General features: G+C 40.0%; 1 protein-coding gene across 4 annotated transcripts in view; it reads left to right on the top strand.

Moving 5' to 3' along the window:
* Positions 1-19113, top strand: part of LOC143854560 (protein LAZ1-like) — a 33028-nt gene that overhangs the window by 11029 nt on the left and 2886 nt on the right. For all 4 annotated transcript variants that reach the window (XM_077364588.1, XM_077364591.1, XM_077364589.1 and 1 more), the window contains exons 6-7: positions 108-196; positions 7522-7783. In XM_077364588.1, coding sequence (XP_077220703.1) covers positions 108-196; positions 7522-7783 — 351 coding nt within the window. The remainder of the gene's footprint in view (positions 1-107; positions 197-7521; positions 7784-19113) is intronic.

Here is a 19113-nt window from a genome sequence, read left to right on the forward strand (position 1 = left end):
TATAGAATTTTTGAAGCCTTGCTTTCCAAATTTTGCTTTCTCAAAATGAATTCAGCTACTATTCACCTTTTTCTCTAAAATAAAAAATACTTCCGTTTTATCCGCAGATGCTAATAAAGACCTTTACTGCTCTTTTAGCAGTCGTATTACAAGCATTTGGAGTATACTGTGAAGGGGAGTTTAAATGGGGGTGTGGGTAAGTTCTTGTCCAAATTTATTACCATCGCAGCAGAATATTTTTTCTCTCTCCTAGTGTTATTATTGTTAACAATAATATTATTTAAAGTTAATAGGCCGTTGTTCTTTATAGTTTATATTATAGGTTATTATTTATGGCTTTTTTCTTTTGCTAGGATGTCATTACCTTTGAGTTACTAGACCACGTCATGCCGATTCGACTGGGATTTGCTTTGGCTGCATTTTGATTTGCATCTGCGTTTTGAAACACTGGCACTGGCGACCAAAACAAACTAAATTATGCTGTCAACAGCAATTTCCGTTATTATGAAACAGAGAAAGTACCATTCAAAAATAAATAAATAAAATGAAAACAGAGAAAGTCCACGTCACTATATAAACCATACTGATCATGGTTCAGATCAGTCCAGTTTTAGATCTCACACAATTCTAACTAGACCAGAGTCTCAAACTAGGACTATTTTTGGATTGCTAGGAAAAAGTTCAACCAGTGGCTTGAATAATTTGGCTCGAGGCCCAATATCTAAGTGTTGATGGCTGATGCACAATTGTAAACTGGAAATTGCAATACTGCAGATCCTGTTTTGGTTATGCCTTGAACTCTCGATCCCCGAAATCTTAAGGCTGGTCTTTATCAAGGGAACAAAGCCTACATTTTTACTTGATTTTAACAAAACATACATTCTATTGGTGTAACTTGTGACCTCCATATGAATCATATAGTAGTCATTTGGGCTCACTATTATATGCGCACTCCCTTGCTTCCTCTTGGCTAGGTAGTTTCTAGACCTGAGTTGTATGTGGGGCAAGCTTTGCCAAAAAAAGAAAAAAAGAAAGAAAGGAAAGAACAAAGACCCTGCTTCTATGCTCACAACCGTGCACCCAAACCACAATGAGACTTGGGTTTCTAGGAGCCTGCTTTTGTATATGTAAGCACAAAAACATTGTGGGTACTTATGCCCTATTTCTGTACTTGGGATCTCTATACGTTTGTGCTGTGTGTCCAATTGCATGCACATGAATGGCGCATTTGTAAAATATAGCAGTATTTAGCGATCAAGTATGCACGCCCTCGAGTTTATGCTTGCAGTTAAGCATCAAAATTGACACAGAAAACTATTTTCATATTTTCTTCAAATGGGAGTTCATCCAAGTATGCTAGGGTTATTTTAAGAGATTGGCTAGGAAGAATGTGTATGAGAATAGAATATCTTTTAATTAAAATAGGATCTCTCTTTGTAGTAGGATTGGGTGTATTCGTTTGAGCTACAATTAGTTTTTCCATTGTGTAAGATGAACATGTAATTGCATTTTGAGAGGGGTGAACAAAGAGTCTTTTGATTTTGAGAGTGCTTTTATGGGTAGAATCTCCCATCCTCTCCTTTGGGTTTTCTTTTTCTTTCTTTCTTTTTTTTTGAAAATGGTAGCCCAATATATTAAAATGAAAGACCGAGATGGTCAAGATACAGGAGAAGAAAGAAAATACTCTGCGTAAACATAAAAACAGAAAAAATCATGGCAGAAGAGAATAAAAAAGAGCTAGAGATTGCTTCGATACACTGAAAAGGATTAGAGTGTATTGGGAGAGGGGTTCTAGAGAGAAGGAATCCTGAACTTTGGTTCACTGAAGAAGAAGTAGAGAGAGGGGTTTTCTCTTTGGGGAGGGATAGAGCACCAGGTCCTGAGGGGTTTTGTCTTGCCTTCTTCCAGTGTTGTTGGGATTATGTGAAGAGTGATATCCTTTCATTCTTTAATGAATTTCATGAAGGTTTGGAGTTGGATCGGGGCACAAGAGCCACTTTTATTGCTTTGATCCTCTCCTTTGTGGTTGTTATTACCTTTTCCATTTGATGCAAATACTTTTTAGTAATTTTGGAGCAATGTATGGTTTTAACTCAATAAACAATAACATGCATTCCCAAATCAGATCATAGATTATCATATACAACAAGGATTTTCAAAGAAATGCTAAGCTTAAGAGTTCAACCATCAAAGAAACTAAATTCATCCAAATCATGTTCCATACAATAATTCCCTAAAGAGAAAACCTCAATCTAATGAATAATAATTAGATCTCACTCAAATTTATCATAGAAAATCAGATTTGAAATAAAATACCTTAGGCACAAACAATCCTAATAGGATATCGAAATAAGGGGGTGATGAAAGGACTTGGGTAGGGTGTGTGGGTCTACGGGTGACCAGGATAGGGCTGATTGAGTTAAATCATGCACAAAAATTAATGGGAAAAGGGTTAGCTATGAAAAAAGGATAGGGAAAGTTTCAAAAGATGATTTTGGGGAAAATTGGGAATAGAGAGTAAAGTGGAAATGGAATTAGTCCCTAAGACGGTGTTCCAGGCTTCATGCCTTGATCATCTATTGCACGCAATGTCCAAGAGGGAGAAGAGAGCAAGCGGGAGAGAGGGAAAGAAAGATGTTTACAAAAGATTATTCCAAGTCAAGAGAGGGGTAGAAGGAGTAGTTTATGAACCCAATCGAGGGGAGTGTGAGAGAGAGGAGTAGAAGGGGGCAGCTTAGGAACCCAACCATAGGGGGTGAGAGAGTGGAGTAGAAGGGAGGTGACTTATGATCCCAACCGCGGGGGGTGAGAGGAAGGAGAGGAGGAGAGGTGAATAAGATGTGGGAAAGAAGAGGGATAGCGAGAGAGGTGGTGGAAGCCGAGAGTGAAAAGAGGGGAGGAAGGTGAGGGGAAGTGGAGTGCAAGGAGAGGGAAAGAATATGGGGAGAAGGGATGTCGATTGGGGAAGGGATCCTCTTTGTTGTTTTCTTCAAAGCTAGTGTTTAGATATGGGGAAATGGGTATTTATAAAGGGGGTTTAGTTTTTAAGTGGTGGACCCAAAGGCTAGCCAATTGGGTAAAAGGAAAGGAATTTACGTGAGGGTAGATAGGAATAAGAGGTGGGCCATAGTATTGGCCAATAAGATATAAGAGAATTCTAAAGGGTTAAGTGATGGGTATTGGGCTTGGGTAATGGGCCATAAAATTGATCTGGACATCCCCACTTGACATCCCCCACATCTTGACTAACCAAAAACGTGATAAATAAAAGCGTAGTCGTTGGTTCCTGGATCACATCACCATCTCACCTTTTTTATGAGATATTTGAAAGCTATATCTCATTGATTTTCATGAGATCTTGAAGCTTCTCTTAATTTGTGAGCCAAACTCCGGTGCTATGTGAGTTCAAGCTTCCTTTTACCCTCTTTACACCCATTGATACTAGAGCTCCATCCACCTATGTTAGTTGGTATCATGGCAGGATTCCATGCCTCTAGAGATCATTGTTTATGATCAACATTTTGCCCAAAGAGCCAAAGATATGCAAGTTGCAATCACTTTATTTGTCCTCCTTGGGGCTTGTGGAAGAGGTTATAAAATGTTGTAATTCATGATGATAGTGAGAAGTGAGGTAGCTTTTTGTGAAGATTGTGAATTGTGGTTCACAAGTAGGTGGTATATCGTGGTGGACTGGTGGTCACAAGGACATTTGTGTGGGTGAACATGCAGGTAGAGGAACAAAATACCCATGCTGTAGAAGGTTGTGGGCTTGTGGCCATGGTTTTCATGGTCCAAAGCTCCAAATTTGAGTTTCTCCTCCCAAGGGTGAATTAGGCTGAAAAAATAGCAATGAAATATGCAAAACTCAATAGTTTTATTTTTAATTATGTTTTGTTTAATTAAGCAAAAACTCTTTAGCTTTAGCTAATTTGAACGAAAATTGGAGACCTTAGTTAAAAAGAGGATTTCATCTTTAGTAGGTTACGTGTGTTGAATAACCTGTATTCGAGTAGTTTAGTGATTAGGTGTATGTTAGAGGGTATTGTAGTCATTGTACACAATTTGCCCTATTTGGGGCCTATATGTACATCATATACATGAAGAGCGCCCTAGTGGAGACTCTCCATATCTCTACTACTCTTCTTCTTCCTCTCTTCTAATCCTAACCCTAATCTCATTGCTAACATGGTATCAAAGCAAAGATCCATAGGGAAGAGAAGAAGAAGTCTCACGCCATCCTCTCTCTCACTCTCTCTCTCTCTCTCTCTCTCTCTCTCTCTCTCGTCTTTGTGTGTCATGCTACTCTCTCTCTCTCCACGCATCTCTCTTTGGATTTTCGCCTGAAACCCTCTCTCAATCTCTCCCAAAATCCCTAAAATCTCCTCTCCATCTCTCAACTCACACACAAACCCTCGTGTTGGGTTTTCCATGAAACCCACTCCTTCCCTTTGCCGTAAATCCACAAAAAAAAAAAAAAAAAAAAACTCTTTCCTCTTTCCCATAAACCCATTTTGGGTTCTACTCTACTCCTATTCCTCCGTTATCCAACATCCAAACCCCCAAATCTCTATTCTTTTTTAAATCCATACACTTGTTGGGTTCTTCCTATTTTCTTAATCTCTTTCTTTATATTCTAAATCCTTTCTTTATTTCTTTCTCTTTTGAATCTCCATCTCCCCTCCGTCCTAATCTTTATATTCTAAATCCTTTCTTCTCATTGTCTTCTATGTCTTTTGTGTTGTTCTTCAAAGTGCACACCAAGTATTTGGTGAAATGTCCGAGAGAGGTGTGGTGTCTTGAAGTCATTCGTTTTATTGCAAGTTGAAGGCCTTCGGCCTCAACTTGAGGGGGAGTGTTGAAGCCATCATGTAGTTCCATGGATTGAGTGTGTTGTTATCCTTGTCTTGTTGTTCTCATGCAGTTCCATGGATGGAATGTGTTGTGTCCTTGTCGTGTTGTTGCCTTATGGTTGTCTTGTAGTCATCTCTTTCTTCCCATTGTCTTCAATGTCTTTCATGTCGATGTCAAAAGTGTACACCGAGTGTTTGATAAAGTGTCTAAGAGAGGTTTTGTGCGTTGAAAGTCTTCTTTTTCTTTGCAAGTTGAAGGTATTCGGCCTTCAACTTGAAGGGGAGTGTTGTCTGGTGTTGTCTTGCATTCTTTTCTTGTTGTCTTGTTATTATTGCCTTGGTGTTTTCTTCTCTTGTCTTGTTGTCATCTCTGGGCTCCTGTAGTCTTGCCCGAGGGGGAGTGTTGGGGGTTGGTTGGTGTTGTTCTTGCTCGTATGTCTTGTCGTCTTCACTAGTTGATGTTGTTCACCCTTGTATGGTTGTTTTGTCTCTTCTTTGCATTGTCATTTCTTCCTTCAAATTGTTAATTGCTTCGTCGTTCTTCACATTGTTCGTTGTTTCCTCTTCGTGTTCTTGGCGTAGTTTTACTCATTATTGTCCGGCTATATGCCTTATCTTCCCCGGACGACGTGCTTTCCTCCGTCGTTGGTCAATGTTCTCTTCATGCGACGGTTTCCCTGTCGACCTTGTCTCTAGACGATGGTCTCCCCATCGTTGGTTGATTATCTTCTTTTTATCTTCAGGCGATTGTTTCCCTGTCGACCTTGTCATTAGACAATGGTTTCCCCATCATTGGTCGGTTCTCTCCAGGCGACGGTTTCCCCGTCGACCTGTCTCCAGACGATGGTTTTCCCATCGTTGATGGGTTATCTTCAGGTGACAATGTTCATGCCGTAGACCTTTTCTCCAGACGATGGTGTCCCCAACGTTGGTTGGTTATCTTCTTCTTCCTCTTCTTCTTATCTTCAGGCGACGATGTTCATGCCGTCGACCTTGTCTCCAGACGACGGTTTTCTCGTCGTTGATTCTTTCCAGTCGACGGTTTCCCCGTCAATCTTGTCTCCGATGGTCTCCCCATCATTGGTTATCTTCTTCTATTGGCGTTGTGTTGCTTAGCTGGTGTTCCCGCTCGTGGTGCTTCGCCGTTGCTCATGTGCATAGCTTTGGTGTACCCATTTTTGCTCGACGGATCATTGCTATTTTCCTGCTAAGGCGCCTCTATTCGATCCTTCGTAGTTAGCAAATTTATTCGTCGGGCTCTGATTCAGGAGGAGGCCCTGTTTGATTGCTCTCGCCGTTGTGCTACTTTAGGGGGAGCTGCTCCTTTGATGGCCGTTGATCTCGATGCTGTTCACTATGGCCGATACTACTTTTTATTATGCTTTCATTATGTATTCACCACACCAGCTTGAGGAGTGTTATACCAAGCTGGATGTGTGTATGAGCTTATTGTACTTTTTTGTTATTTTTGATTGGTTGTTGTAGGCTCCTCTGTAGCAAGCTGGAGTTCCATAGAATCCAGCTTGAGGAGGAGTGTTGAATAACTTGTATTGGGGTAGTTTAGTCATTAGGTGTATGTTAGAGGGTATTGTAGTCATTGTACACTGTTGCCCTATTTGGGGCCGATATATACATCATATACATGATGAGACTCTCCATATCTCTACTCCTATTCTTCTTCCTCTCTTCTAACCCTAATCTCTTTTCTAACAAGGTCCATCATTCTGGGTCGGTCTTAATTTTTTTAATTACACAATCTGAAAATGCATTCAGGATATTGGAAAGAGCTGTTTTCATGAGATGCCCTGATCTGAAAGCAAACTCTCTTGGTGTGGTGTGAGTGTATGCATCCCCTCCATCCTCTCCATGTCAGTTGGTTTTGGAGCTGCATCTGCTTTCGAAAATCGTGATTGGACTTGCGATTTTTCAGAAGCATGCTTTTGTGTGTAAATAAAAGACATGGTGGTCCAAGTCAGCTGTATTTCCTGTATGTGTGCTTGGGCATGCATACATTTGGAATTATGGTTGGCATGCTTGAAAATTTGGAAGTATTTAGCAGTCAAATATGTTTGTGGAACTGCTAGCATCCGTCTTCTTGATGGGTTTTTGCGGGTAAGTGTGCATTGGTTGTTATTGCCCTCTGGTGGAGGATAGCTAGGATAATGTTTTCCTTTTTCAGTTAGTTTTCTGCTGAGCATGCAGAATTGTATGCATGGAAACACACACACACGCATTCAAATGCAACATTACCATCCAAGGTAAGAATATCATGTGCATAGGTAAATAGATAAACACATAATGTGTGCTTCCACCATATGCATGCATGCATGCTACACAAGCATGTGATTGCCTGCATATGGTTGGAATACATATTATTCTCTATGTTTTATTCTTCACCTGGTGGTTTAATATGTACAGGATTTCTTCGAAAGGTTTAAATTTTTATTTTGTGTTTTTGCATTACTGTAGCCAATTGCTCTATCCTTAATTTGGAGACAAAATCTCTGGGGCTGTAGTATACACTTTTTTATTTCATCTATTACTGTAGCCAATTTCTCTATCCAATATATAATCAGGTTATGAAGTTTTAGGTCCTCTTAAGGATTGTCTGGGAAGTTTGAGTTTTTGGTGAGGTATACACTGATTGCTTGGGCATATTTAAATTTTGTAGGTATCCTTACATGGCAGTGGTTCTCAACTTCAGTCAGTCATGGGCTTTGTACTGTCTAGTCCAATTCTATAATGCTACGAAGGATGAATTGGAGCATATAAAACCATTGGCCAAGTTCCTGACATTTAAATCAATTGTCTTCTTGACTTGGTGGCAAGGTGTGGGGATTTCTATCCTCTATGCATTGGGTTTATTGAAAAGTCTACTTGCTCAAGGTTTTCAGTCCCAATCAAGTGTTCAGGACTTCATCATCTGTATAGAGGTATTTTACTTTTACCTTTTTTCTTCAATTGAAACCACTGTAAATGCAACCTGCAGATGACCCTTATTCCATTTTATTATAGTTCTTTTTTAAAGCATTCCTTTCAGTGCTCTTCTGTGGATGGTTACTTGCCTTACCCTATATTAAAATAACGTTCTAGAGAAATCATGTGCTGTTGATTTGATTTTAAGTACCAAAAGCTATAATTTTGGCATCCCACTACACGGATCCTTCAACTATCTTGCTTTATTTTCCCAGGGCAAAATTTTCAGCAGTCCTTTGTGGAACATGTCCCCATTTCATGCTTTTTGTCCGTGGTTCAGTGCAAATAATTTGTTTTCCATATTGGATCTCCAGGCATTTATTATTGTTTTGTTGACGCTTCTCCCCCTGTACCAACAGTTTGTTGCCCCAATTTTGTTGAGGGGTAGTTATGTTGAAAATTTATAATTTGTTTCACACACCATTTGATTCATGCACGTTGAAGGCTAAAGCTTAGAAGCTGAAGGCTCAGACCTCCTGCAATTGATATTTTAGTCATCGTCACGCGTAAAATTTTATAATTATGTTCATATTAATGTGTTTGTATGGTAGTTGTAGGATTCTATATTAGTTTTGTTAGAAATTATTATTGTGCTTGTGTGGTGACTGTAAATGTGTAATTTAATTTGCTTTTTCCCATAGTTCATTTCAGATTTTCTACTCCTGTTCTATATAGTTCAGAGTCCTATTTATATCGAAAGCAAAGTAACTTGTAGCTGCTTTCAGCATTAGTGACCTCTTTTCAATTGTCCCTAATTTTGCATCTTGTAACTATCCCTGTTCTGAAATTAATAACCTTGTTCTTAAATTAATCTGTTGTTTTGTCGTACCTCTATGTTTCATATGGAGTCATACTTCCATTCGTCCATTTTTCGAGAAAAAGTATCTCTTGTTTCTCATTCCCATTACACTACTTTGCTGAAGTGTAGCTCAGAAAACTGGAAGGCAGTGGAGCCGTTGAACGATGACAAGTGGGAACATTAGGGTAGAGGAAAAGGCAAAACCAGAGGCAAAAACACTCAAAACTCCTAGGAGTCCTATCCATGCTTGGAGGAGTGGCGACTGTTAGTGTGCGAGTTGTAAGTTTATTAACTTCTAGTTTAGGAAGTGGCATTGGAAAATGCAAACAGTCTAGACCTATCACAGCGGGGAGAGTGGCTGGAACCGGCAATATTTTTGTGTTCAGTTTGAGGGAGTGTCCAAGCGTGAGGCCTCCGGAGGCGTTGGTGGGTGGTCTGAGGGCCCCAGCTTCGGAGCTTACAGGGATGCTATCCTGACCTCTTGAAGAAGACCTTTTTTTCTCTTTGATAAGGAACAGACCCCGACCTTGTCATATTGTCCTCTTTTCCTGTGTTGTTTATGATGTTGGGCAGATTTAGTAGCCAATTGTCTCTCCTAGATCACAGGTGGAGAAACGTGCATTCCACCCTGCCGAGGGCGGTTTGATAAGTTAAGGGGTGGATGGAATTGGCTTTGGGTCTCCATTGAGATGGAACTCAAGCAATTGTCTTTTCCCATTGGGTAGTGAGAAGGGGGTTGCCTCAACTATTTTGGAGGTGGAGGGTAGGAGGTTCATTCATCTGATCGGTGGACTTGGTGATGGTATCCACACAAGTAACTCCCACCTGGTACCGATGTGATCTTTATATATGGATGGTGAAGGCAGGTGGAAAAAATTATTCGGGTGGAAAAAAGCAATGCTTATGAGAAGTGTTGGGTGAGGTCTCATGGTTTAGCTGTAGCTTTTTGTATACTAAGGTGGAAGTGGGTGGGGGAGAGGGCATGGATCTCTTGAGTTTAGGAAGAGTTTTGGGAGTGGGTGTCAAGGTTTTTGAGGTAGACATGAGAGAGGTTTGGATCTGTCTATCAAATTGGTTAATTTGAAGCAGCATGTTCAGAAGGGGGTGTGAAACTTAGTGGTGTGAAGGGAAGAGGGAAGGGAAAAAAGTCTGTTGTTCAATGGAATCCATTTTGTGGAATGCGAGGGGGCTTTGCTTGGAGGACAGACTATCTAAGGTGAAGGAGGTGGTGAGGAGAAGGCGGGTTGGATTTTATGTTTGTCCAAAATCTAAATTTGAATGCATGTTGAAGAGATCTAGCGTAGGACACTGGGTGGGATATGCTCTCTACTAGGAGTACAATTGGCAAGATCATTGTGATATGGAGTCATGGTTTTAAATTTCCAATATTTCGGTTTCGCTAGAAAACGAAACGAAAAGAACATAGAGTCGGAAAAGTGCAAAATTTCGCCGAAACGTTTCGGTGAAATTACCGAAAATTCCGAAAATTCGGAAATTTCGGCTTGAATTTCGTTTCCACACCGAATCAGTAAAAAGAAACCCTTTTTAATTTGAAATTTCGTCAAAATTTCAACGAAATCTAGTGAGATCACGGGCCATATAGAAAAAGCCTCATAAAATTTCAAAATCTCTGAAGAAATGTCACATTTCAGCAGAAATTATGACAAAAAAACCAAAGTGCCAAAAAAAAGTGAAAAAAAGGGGAAGACTGAGGGAATCTAACCTAACCTTGCATGTGAATTTGTAATTTCTTGCCTATAAAATTACATCATCTCCATCTGCCTTTCATCATCTTCCCAACAAAGCTAAAGTATAGCTTCTTCATCTTCCCAACAAACCCAAAGCAAGCTTCAGCCTCAAGCTCCTGCAGCTTTAAGTAGGTTATGTTTCTAGGGCTTTGCTTCTTCATCTTCCTGGAGGGTTGCAAGATTGAGCCGAAGCCACGGAGCTTGAGCCGAAGCCACGGTTTGTAGGGCTTTGCTTCTTCATCTTCCCGGAGTTTCATTTGCAGAGGTAAATGGTAAGAAAGTAAATGGGATATGTTTCTACTTTCTACTTTTCTAGGGCTCTGCTTTTTGGGTTAGCAAAAACCAGTGTTTCAAAACTCGGAGACTCGACTCGGAACTCGGCCGAGTCGACGCGGAAATGGAATGGCTGCGTTTTGGAGTCAAGAACTCGGTGAGTCCGCGTCAAGCCTGGCCGAGTTTGGCTGAGCCTGGCCAAGTTTGGCTGAGTCTTGGTGATTTCGAGAATCTTGCTGATTCGTGACCTTAGACTCAACCATCCCGCAATCAAAAAAGGGAAAAAAAGAGATTTCAGGCAAAAATCATACCTAAAAATATGCTTAGGTTTCTTCATTCAAAGTAGAAAGAAAGAACTCTAACTTGAGGGGGATGGGAGAGGATGGGTTGGTGATAAAACAATATAAAATGCTTTTTTGTCTTGTTTAATGCTATTTTGATTTTTTTTCCAAAAAACGAAAGAGCTACTGTGATCTTACAGATTTCTAGAAAAAGAGATGGAGATGACGGGCTCCGAAATTCTCCATTCCGGCCGGAATCGTGCATAAGGGCTAGTTTGACTGGATTCCTGCTGCTTCTCTTTCCTCTCCTGTACTTCTCTACTTTCCTGTACTCGGTATTTACAAGTAAATGTCTTTACTATTTTATTGTCCATTTACTTAAGATTTACATGTAAATAACAGAATACCCCCCTTTTGGATTTATTAAAAATAGTTTCAACACCCAAATCTAAAAGGAAAAAAAGTCAACTCTCCAGTTCTAGTACAAAATTCAAAGAAAAATGGTCGGGTCAAAATTTTAACTTTCTTAACTTCCAAACGGTGGGGTATTTTTCAAATTTTAAAAATTCATAAAATCTATTTTGTCCAAACATTATTAAATCCCAAAAGTCCGGTAAAAAAAATCTCATTATTTGGTCTCTAAAAATTATTCATCTTGTCAGGCACTGGTCAACACATTGGTAACAGACTTTTTTTTTCTAATGAATGATGTATTGATACCTCATGTTATGAAATATGGAACTTAATCACGTACCCACGTACCCGTGTCGTGTCGTACCCGCACCCTGACACATATTTTGGACTATTTATTAGTTTTTCATCTTTTTCTATTGATTTTTTATTTTTTTGAATTTTTCTCATATTTTTTAATATATTTTTTGTGTGAACGAAAAGTTTCGACCGAAATGCACCGAAATGACCGAAATCCCACCGAAATTTCGTTTCGGTGGCCAAAACGAAATGGCGACCGAAACGGAATTTACAACTATGATTGAGAGCTTCTTGGTAACTGCTATACCACTCGACAGCTGGTTAAATAATAAAGACATAAGGGAATTGTTATTAGCACAACCCCTTTTGATATTCTCCTTACTAAATGTAGGAAAATATTAGTAAAGTAACTCAAATCTAAAGTTCTAAATTAACTGTAAAGAAGAGAAGTGATATACTTGCCCCTGATTTTTACTTTGACAGCCCCCTTTAGTGTATTTATGACTACCCTTTTACACTAGAGTGGGCTGTCCTAAGAAAAAAAGAGGTGAATATATCATTTCCAAGCATACTAAATTTTTTATAAATAATTACGACTCATCTGACTTGGCCGTGTCACCCGCGTCAACCGTGTTCTTGACCGCGCCCGTGTCGAGTCAACAAGGATTTTCTTCGCCCGCGTTCCGCGTCGAAACCGCGTTTTTAAACATTGGCAAAAACCCTTAATAAAAGACGCATATAAAGCTATTATTTTTGGGATAAAGTAATGCCCCCCCCCCCCCCCCCCCCCTTCTAGTATAATTCGCACCCTTAATAAAAGACTCATATAAAGCTATTATTTTTGGGATAAAAGTAATGCCCCCCCCCCCCCCTCTGGTATAATTCGCACCCTTTTAGCAGGAATTGACGGGAAAAAAAGGAGGGCATTTGGCAGACTTTTAGCACCTTCTGACATCAATTCACGGTCAAGGGGTGTGAATTATCCTATAGTGGGTGCCAAACTGCCAATATATCAATGCCCATAATTTTTAATTTTTTTAAAAGTATTGTACAGCCCACTTCATCAGATGATCCGAACCATTCATCTGTGGTTTAGGGCCACATTGTAAAGAGGTTGTGCCCCATTATTTTTCTAAAAGTACTCAAGAGCCCACTTCATAAGATGATCCAAACCATTCATTTGTAAGGGACACAACATAAATAGGTTGTGCCCCAAAAATCATCTCCATAGGATGATCCTGACCCTCCAATATTTACATGTTTTCATTTTGAGGTCCCTAAATATATCGGAAGGTCAGGATCATCCTATGAAGATGATTTTTGGGGCACAACCTATGGGTGCCAAACTGCCAATATATCAACGCCCATAATTTTTTTAGAAGTATTGTACGTCCCACTTCATCAGATTATCTTCATCTGTGGTTTGGGGCCACAATGTAAATACTAAATAGGTTGTACGTGCCCCATTATTTTTCTAAAAGTACTCAACAGCCCACTTCAGAAGATGATCCAAACCATTCATTTGTAAGGGACACAACATAAATAGGTTGTGCCCCAAAAATCATCTCCATAGGATGATCCTGACCCTCCAATATTTCCATGTTTTCATATTTTTGAGGTCCCTAAATATATCGGAAGGTCAGGATCATCCTATGAAGATGATTTTTGGGGCACAACCTATTACATTGTGTATGTCCACTACAACACACGTTTGCGGATGAAGCACGTCTCTACAAGCAATAATCGGGATGACTACACCGACCTTATTGATCTGACGGACATATTCTGTGAAAATGATGAGGATGACCCTCTATATGAGTGGGTGAGGGAGGTTGGAGAGCCGCTGATTGATGCCCCGAGAGGTAGACCGAATCCTCTAATCATTACAGAGATGGGAATAGATTCGGATACATTGCCAGAGACACAGGGCCTCTCTCAACCCGTTGCCATTCCAATACGGAATAGTGATGATGATTGGTCGACAGATTCGCCATCAGATGATGATAGAGGGGGTGGCAATGCTAGTGGTGCTGGGGGCAACATGGGAGGTGCTGGAACTTCTGGTGGTAGAGGGGGTAGTGTGGGAAGTGTGGAAGGTGAGAGTTATAGACCACTTAGCCCATTCACAGTGGAACAAGAGTTTGACCATGCTACACAAGACCAAGATCATGGTGCACGACCACAGCCAAGGCATGGGCAAGTATTCCAACGACGACGGAGGTATCAACCCACCGATGAAGAAAATGACTCCCTAGATGCCCATTCACGTTATGGAGTTGATAGTTTGACAGACACATTCGACGGTATGAGCATGGAAGGTGGGATTTCGCGGAGTGTGGGAATTGCCAACTCTACCGATTCTGGTCCATATGGTTATGGATTGATTGATGCATCTTCTGAGAGTCGACAAGGTTCGACTACTCCTTACGGCTATGGGTACCCATATGGCTCTAATACACAGATGCAGTCACAGACTGAGTCATAAGGCTATGGGATGCCATATGACCTATACGCACATGCACATGGCGAGGCATCATCTTCTTATGGAGCAGCATTGACAATACCTAGCCCTAATGTCATGTACCCACATTTGGGACTGTTGATGCAAGTTGAGCAGTATGTCTTTGATTATTATGTCCAGCAATACCAACAAATACATGTGGTTAACATGTCCTGGCAGGAATACTACTTGTTTATTGAAGATCAAATTCGTCAGCAGATGCACCGTGCCCATCATGAGAGAAGGAGGGATGATGAATTTGAACCGCCTCGTAATTCAATGTGGTATTGACATAGAGGGGGCCCCTTAGAGAGATAGTTGGTGATTGTACTTTCTTTACATTACACTTTATTTCATTGTACTTCTTTCCTTTGACTTTAGAATACACTTTATTGTTTCCAACATATGCGATAGCTCATGTTTCTAAATTTTGATGTTGTTGAACTACCATAGATGACTTTCATGCTTAAATTATGGTTTCTATGTGTGTATTTGTGCTTATTCTAGCATTTCCAAAAGTTTCATCTTAAAATTCTATCATTTGCATATGATTTCATTCGTTTCTATGATTTTACAAGATTTCGTCCGAAATTTCGTACCGAAACCGAAACGTTTCGGTTTCGCTGATAACCGAAACCGAAACCGAGATTTAAAACCTTGTATGGAGTCAAGAGGCGGCTTCCAAGGTTGATTCTTGGGTGGGCCAATTCTTGGTTCCAGTTTTTTCAGGGGATTGTCAGATCGTTTCATTTAGATTCTTACCACGGTTCTTGTCCGACTAACCCTAGAATGCAACAGTTGTTTTTGTAAGAAGCTTAATGGGTCAGACTACGTTGGCCATACCCATAGTGTATTAGAAGCATGGTTTTAAATTTCGGTTACGGTATGTGTTTCGGCCCTCACCTAAACCGAAATTTCGGCCGAAATCAGGTACAGCGTTAAGAAATAATATTTTATTTAATACTGAATTTTGGCCGAAATTTTGGGTAAATGTTATATAAATAAACAAAATTGAGATTTTTGGGCTGAATTTTCTGGAAATTTAAGACGAAATTATAAAAACAAAATTTCGGAAATTCTACCGAAATCCGGTACCGCTTCGGGTATTGGTAATTTTGAAATTTCAGATTTCGGTCGAAATTTAAAACCATGATTAGAGGTGGTTTTAATGCCATGAGGTTTATGCATGAGCAGTTGGGAAGACAGATTAAACACAAGTACGGTAAAAAAACGAAATTTCGGAATTTCGGCCAAAATCCGGTACCGTTTCGAGTATTGGCAATTTCGGTTTCAGTGTTGACCGAAATCTGAAATTTCGGATTTCGGTCAAAATTTAAAACCATGATTATAGGTGATTTTAATGCCACGAGGTTTATGCATGAGCAGTTGGTAGGACAGATTAAACACAAGTATGAGGAAATTTAACGAGTCTAATAAGAATGAATTGTTGGGGCCGTTCAAAAATAAAAATAATGAATTGGTGGACTATACGTGTGGGTATGTCCACTTGGTCTGACAAAAGGGCAAGGCCAGTGCTTAGTAGACTAGATCGCTTTATAGTTTCTAAGGAGTGGGACAATCACTTCAGTGGGGTGTCCCTGACTGTGTTTCACTGGATCTCTTTATCGTTTCAAAGAGTGGGATAGTCACTTTAGTGAGGCATCCCTGAATGTGTTTCACACTTCCCAGTACATCATCTGACCATTCCATCATCATGGATGTGTGTGGGGTAGGTTATCTGTCCGAGGTCGTTCATATTTGATGACTTTTGTCTTGTAATCCCTGTTTTCTCCAAACTTCTCAATTCTTGGTGGAATGAGATTGGGGGTGGTGGAGGGATTGAAATGTGTCAGAAAACTGAAAGAGGTGAAAAAAAAGATCAAGGTGGGAACAACGAATGTTTTTTTAGTAGTGTGGCCGTTAGGAAGGCTGGGCCCCTGCATGGAATTGAAGGATGGGATAAAATTCAGGAGAGGTCTTTTGTGGAGATTAAATGGCTTCTTTGGCTGGATCTGGTGAAAGAGTATAGGGAGTTGACCAAATGGAAAGAGATAGCTCAGAGATAAAGATCTAAAGCTCTTTGGCTTTAGGCCGAGGACTAGGACACGACTTTGATAACTTCTGTCTTGCTATGCCTGGAAACTGAAAGAGGTAAAAAAACAGATCAAAACGTGTGAACAACCAATGTATTGAGTTGTGTAGCTGTTAGGAAGGCTGGGTGATGGGGACATCAACAAGGGGCGTGGATTCAAGGTTTACAAGCGCAGACGTGGACGAGAATGATGGCGTAGACTCTAGCATGGGCCACGAACATTGTCGTCTTTTTTTTATTATTATTTACTTTCAATTTTAGTCATCAAATCTCACCCGTTTGGTGTGTTTTTGGTATTATTAGAAAGATTTTTCAATTACCTATCTAATGGACCCAAGATCACATGATTTGAGCAAGTTATGAGTGTTTTTAGGAAGGGGTATAGGTCAATTACGGGATTAATATTTTTGGTAAGATTTTATCTTTATTTAGCTTTGCTTTAGATTAGATGAATGGTTGAGATTAGTTCTTAACTTTAGGTTATCTTCTAGGGTTTCTTTTTCTTATAAATACATCTTATGAAAGCAATGTAAGGGATTTTTGAATATTGAATAGAATTGAGATTTTCTTTTGTGAGAGCTATTGTGGCTTGGACTTCTTCTCCTCTTCTCCTCTTGGTGGTTTGGAACCATCTTCTCTCATCTCCTCTCCTCTATTATCTTCTATTTCTTCAATGAAATCAGCACAAAGAAGGTTAGTAAATCAAATTTTCTTTTTTTCTTTATTCTTGACCCTAAAATACAAAAACCCAAAATCCATAGATCTCTCTCATTCTTCAAGATCTCGTTTCGAGACTTTGAAGGATTGTTTTTATGATTAAACCTTAGCCTAAATACCCAAGAACCATAGCTTTAAATTCCTTTTGAGCCTTATTGAAAATTTGCACCATTTTCAAGCCCGAAAACCCTTTTTTAAGATCCATAGCTTAGTCCTACCATCAAATCAGAGTCTAAACCCTAGAATTACTTTTCTTTTACCTATTTAAACCTTTACCTATGATATGGACAGCAGTTTCCTTCAAGTTCCAGATCTGTCCAAATTACCAAAACGCCCTTTTGGCCTAAATTGAGCTAATTTGGCCCCGTCTTGCTACTGTTTAGCCCTAAATATTTCCTAAACCTTTATCCCATTAGGAGTGTAGGATCTTCCCTATTCTAGGTATTGTCCTGCATCACTGGGCTCCTGCATGGAATTGGTAGATGAGATAAAATTGAGGTGAGGCTTCTTGTGGAGAGTAAATGTAGTATAAGGAGGTGACCATATGGAAAGAGATAGCTTGGAGATAAAGATCTAAAGCTCTCTGGCCTTAGGCTGGGGATGAGAACATGATTTTTTTCTTCCAAAGAATGGAAAATGGCAGGTGAAAACACAACCAACGCAAGCAGATCAGTTTTCTTATTAGTAACAGGAGCTTCTTACAGAATAGATAGGATATAGAGAAGGGGCCATCGTTGATTTTTACCAGAAACTTTATAGGACAAAGGGAAGTAGACCTAATCTCAGTGGGGTTTTTTTTTTTTTTTTGAGAATGATCTCAGTGGGCTTGTTTTTGACGCAATGTTTAACGAAATCACTGCTTGGTTGGAAAGCCCTTTTGAGAAAGATGAGATAAGGCAAGCTATCTTTTGGTTGAATATTGATAAGGCCTCGAGACCAGATGGCTTCTCGATCGCCGATTTTCAAGAAAAGTGAAATTTGTTTAAGAGGGATGTTGTGAGAATGTTCAGCGATTTGTTTGAGGTAGTAGATTGTTAAGGATTGTTGTGCGACTTTTTGTTATGCTCATTCCCAAGCAGGAAGGAGCTGAGGAGTTTAAAGGCTTTGTCCTGTTAGTATGTTGAGAAGATTGTACAAAATCATCGCAAAAATTCCCTCATCTAGGCTTCATAAAAAATTAGGTGAGCTGATCTCTCAAAACCAAGGGGCGTTTGTGGAAGTATTTGCAACGTTGACATGGAGAAAGCTTATGATATGGTTGATTGGGATTTTGTGCTCTACTTGTTGGGAAGGATGAGTTTTAGAAATAAATGGAGTTTGTGGCAAGGAAGCAGGATTCTTCCCTGGGAGCCTTCGATTCCCGCTTTTGATTCCCGTTTCGGTTCCCGCTCTGGCAACCTTGAGTAGGATTCTTCCCTGGGAGCCTTCGATTCCCGTTTCGATTCCCGCTCTGGCAACCTTGGTTCGTGTACCTTGGGTTGTGTCTCTTCATTGCAGCTATTCAGTTATTATTAAGAAGAAAGTCTCAGGTTTCTGCGAGAGGTCTGGGACAATGGGATCCTCTTTCCCCTATTCTCTTTAGGCTAGCTGGTGAAGGTCTGAGGACCTTAGGTTTCCTACCTTCAGCTTGCGGATGACATGCTAATTTTTTCACGATGCTTCCTCTACTAGTATTCAGAATGTGTGTGGTATCTTGTTGTGCTTTAAGGAGGTTTTTGCGCTCAAGGTGAATGCGGGTAAGAGCATTGCAGGTATTCATGTGAATGAGCAATGTTTGGTGGTTTTGGCTGCTTCTTTGGGCTCCCATATGGTAACGTCTTCCAATTTTTTTTTTACCTTGGTCTACCCCTCGGTGTTGGGGTTCCCAATAAAGCCCTATGGGATCCCATGGCTGAGAGGATTGAGAGAAAGTTGAATCATTGGAAGAAGTCTTATGAATATTTTGTTCTAGGATGATCTTGCTAATCTACCTGTTTTTTTATGACCTTCATCAAAATTCTGAAGTCGATTGCTAACAAAATTAAGAAACTTCAAAGAGATTTTCTATGGGAAGGCAAGGAGGGGGAAGAATTTGGAGCATCTTGTTGATTGAGAGTTAGTGTGCCTCCCGAAAGCTGAAGGCGGTCTTGGCCTTAGGAACCTTTGCCTTAGAATTTTTTTGAAAAG

Source organism: Tasmannia lanceolata, unplaced genomic scaffold (genome assembly GCF_043159265.1).
Source record: "Tasmannia lanceolata isolate RefF3 unplaced genomic scaffold, GAP_Taslan_0.1 ptg000020l, whole genome shotgun sequence".
In the NCBI taxonomy this organism is placed as follows: domain Eukaryota; kingdom Viridiplantae; phylum Streptophyta; class Magnoliopsida; order Canellales; family Winteraceae; genus Tasmannia; species Tasmannia lanceolata.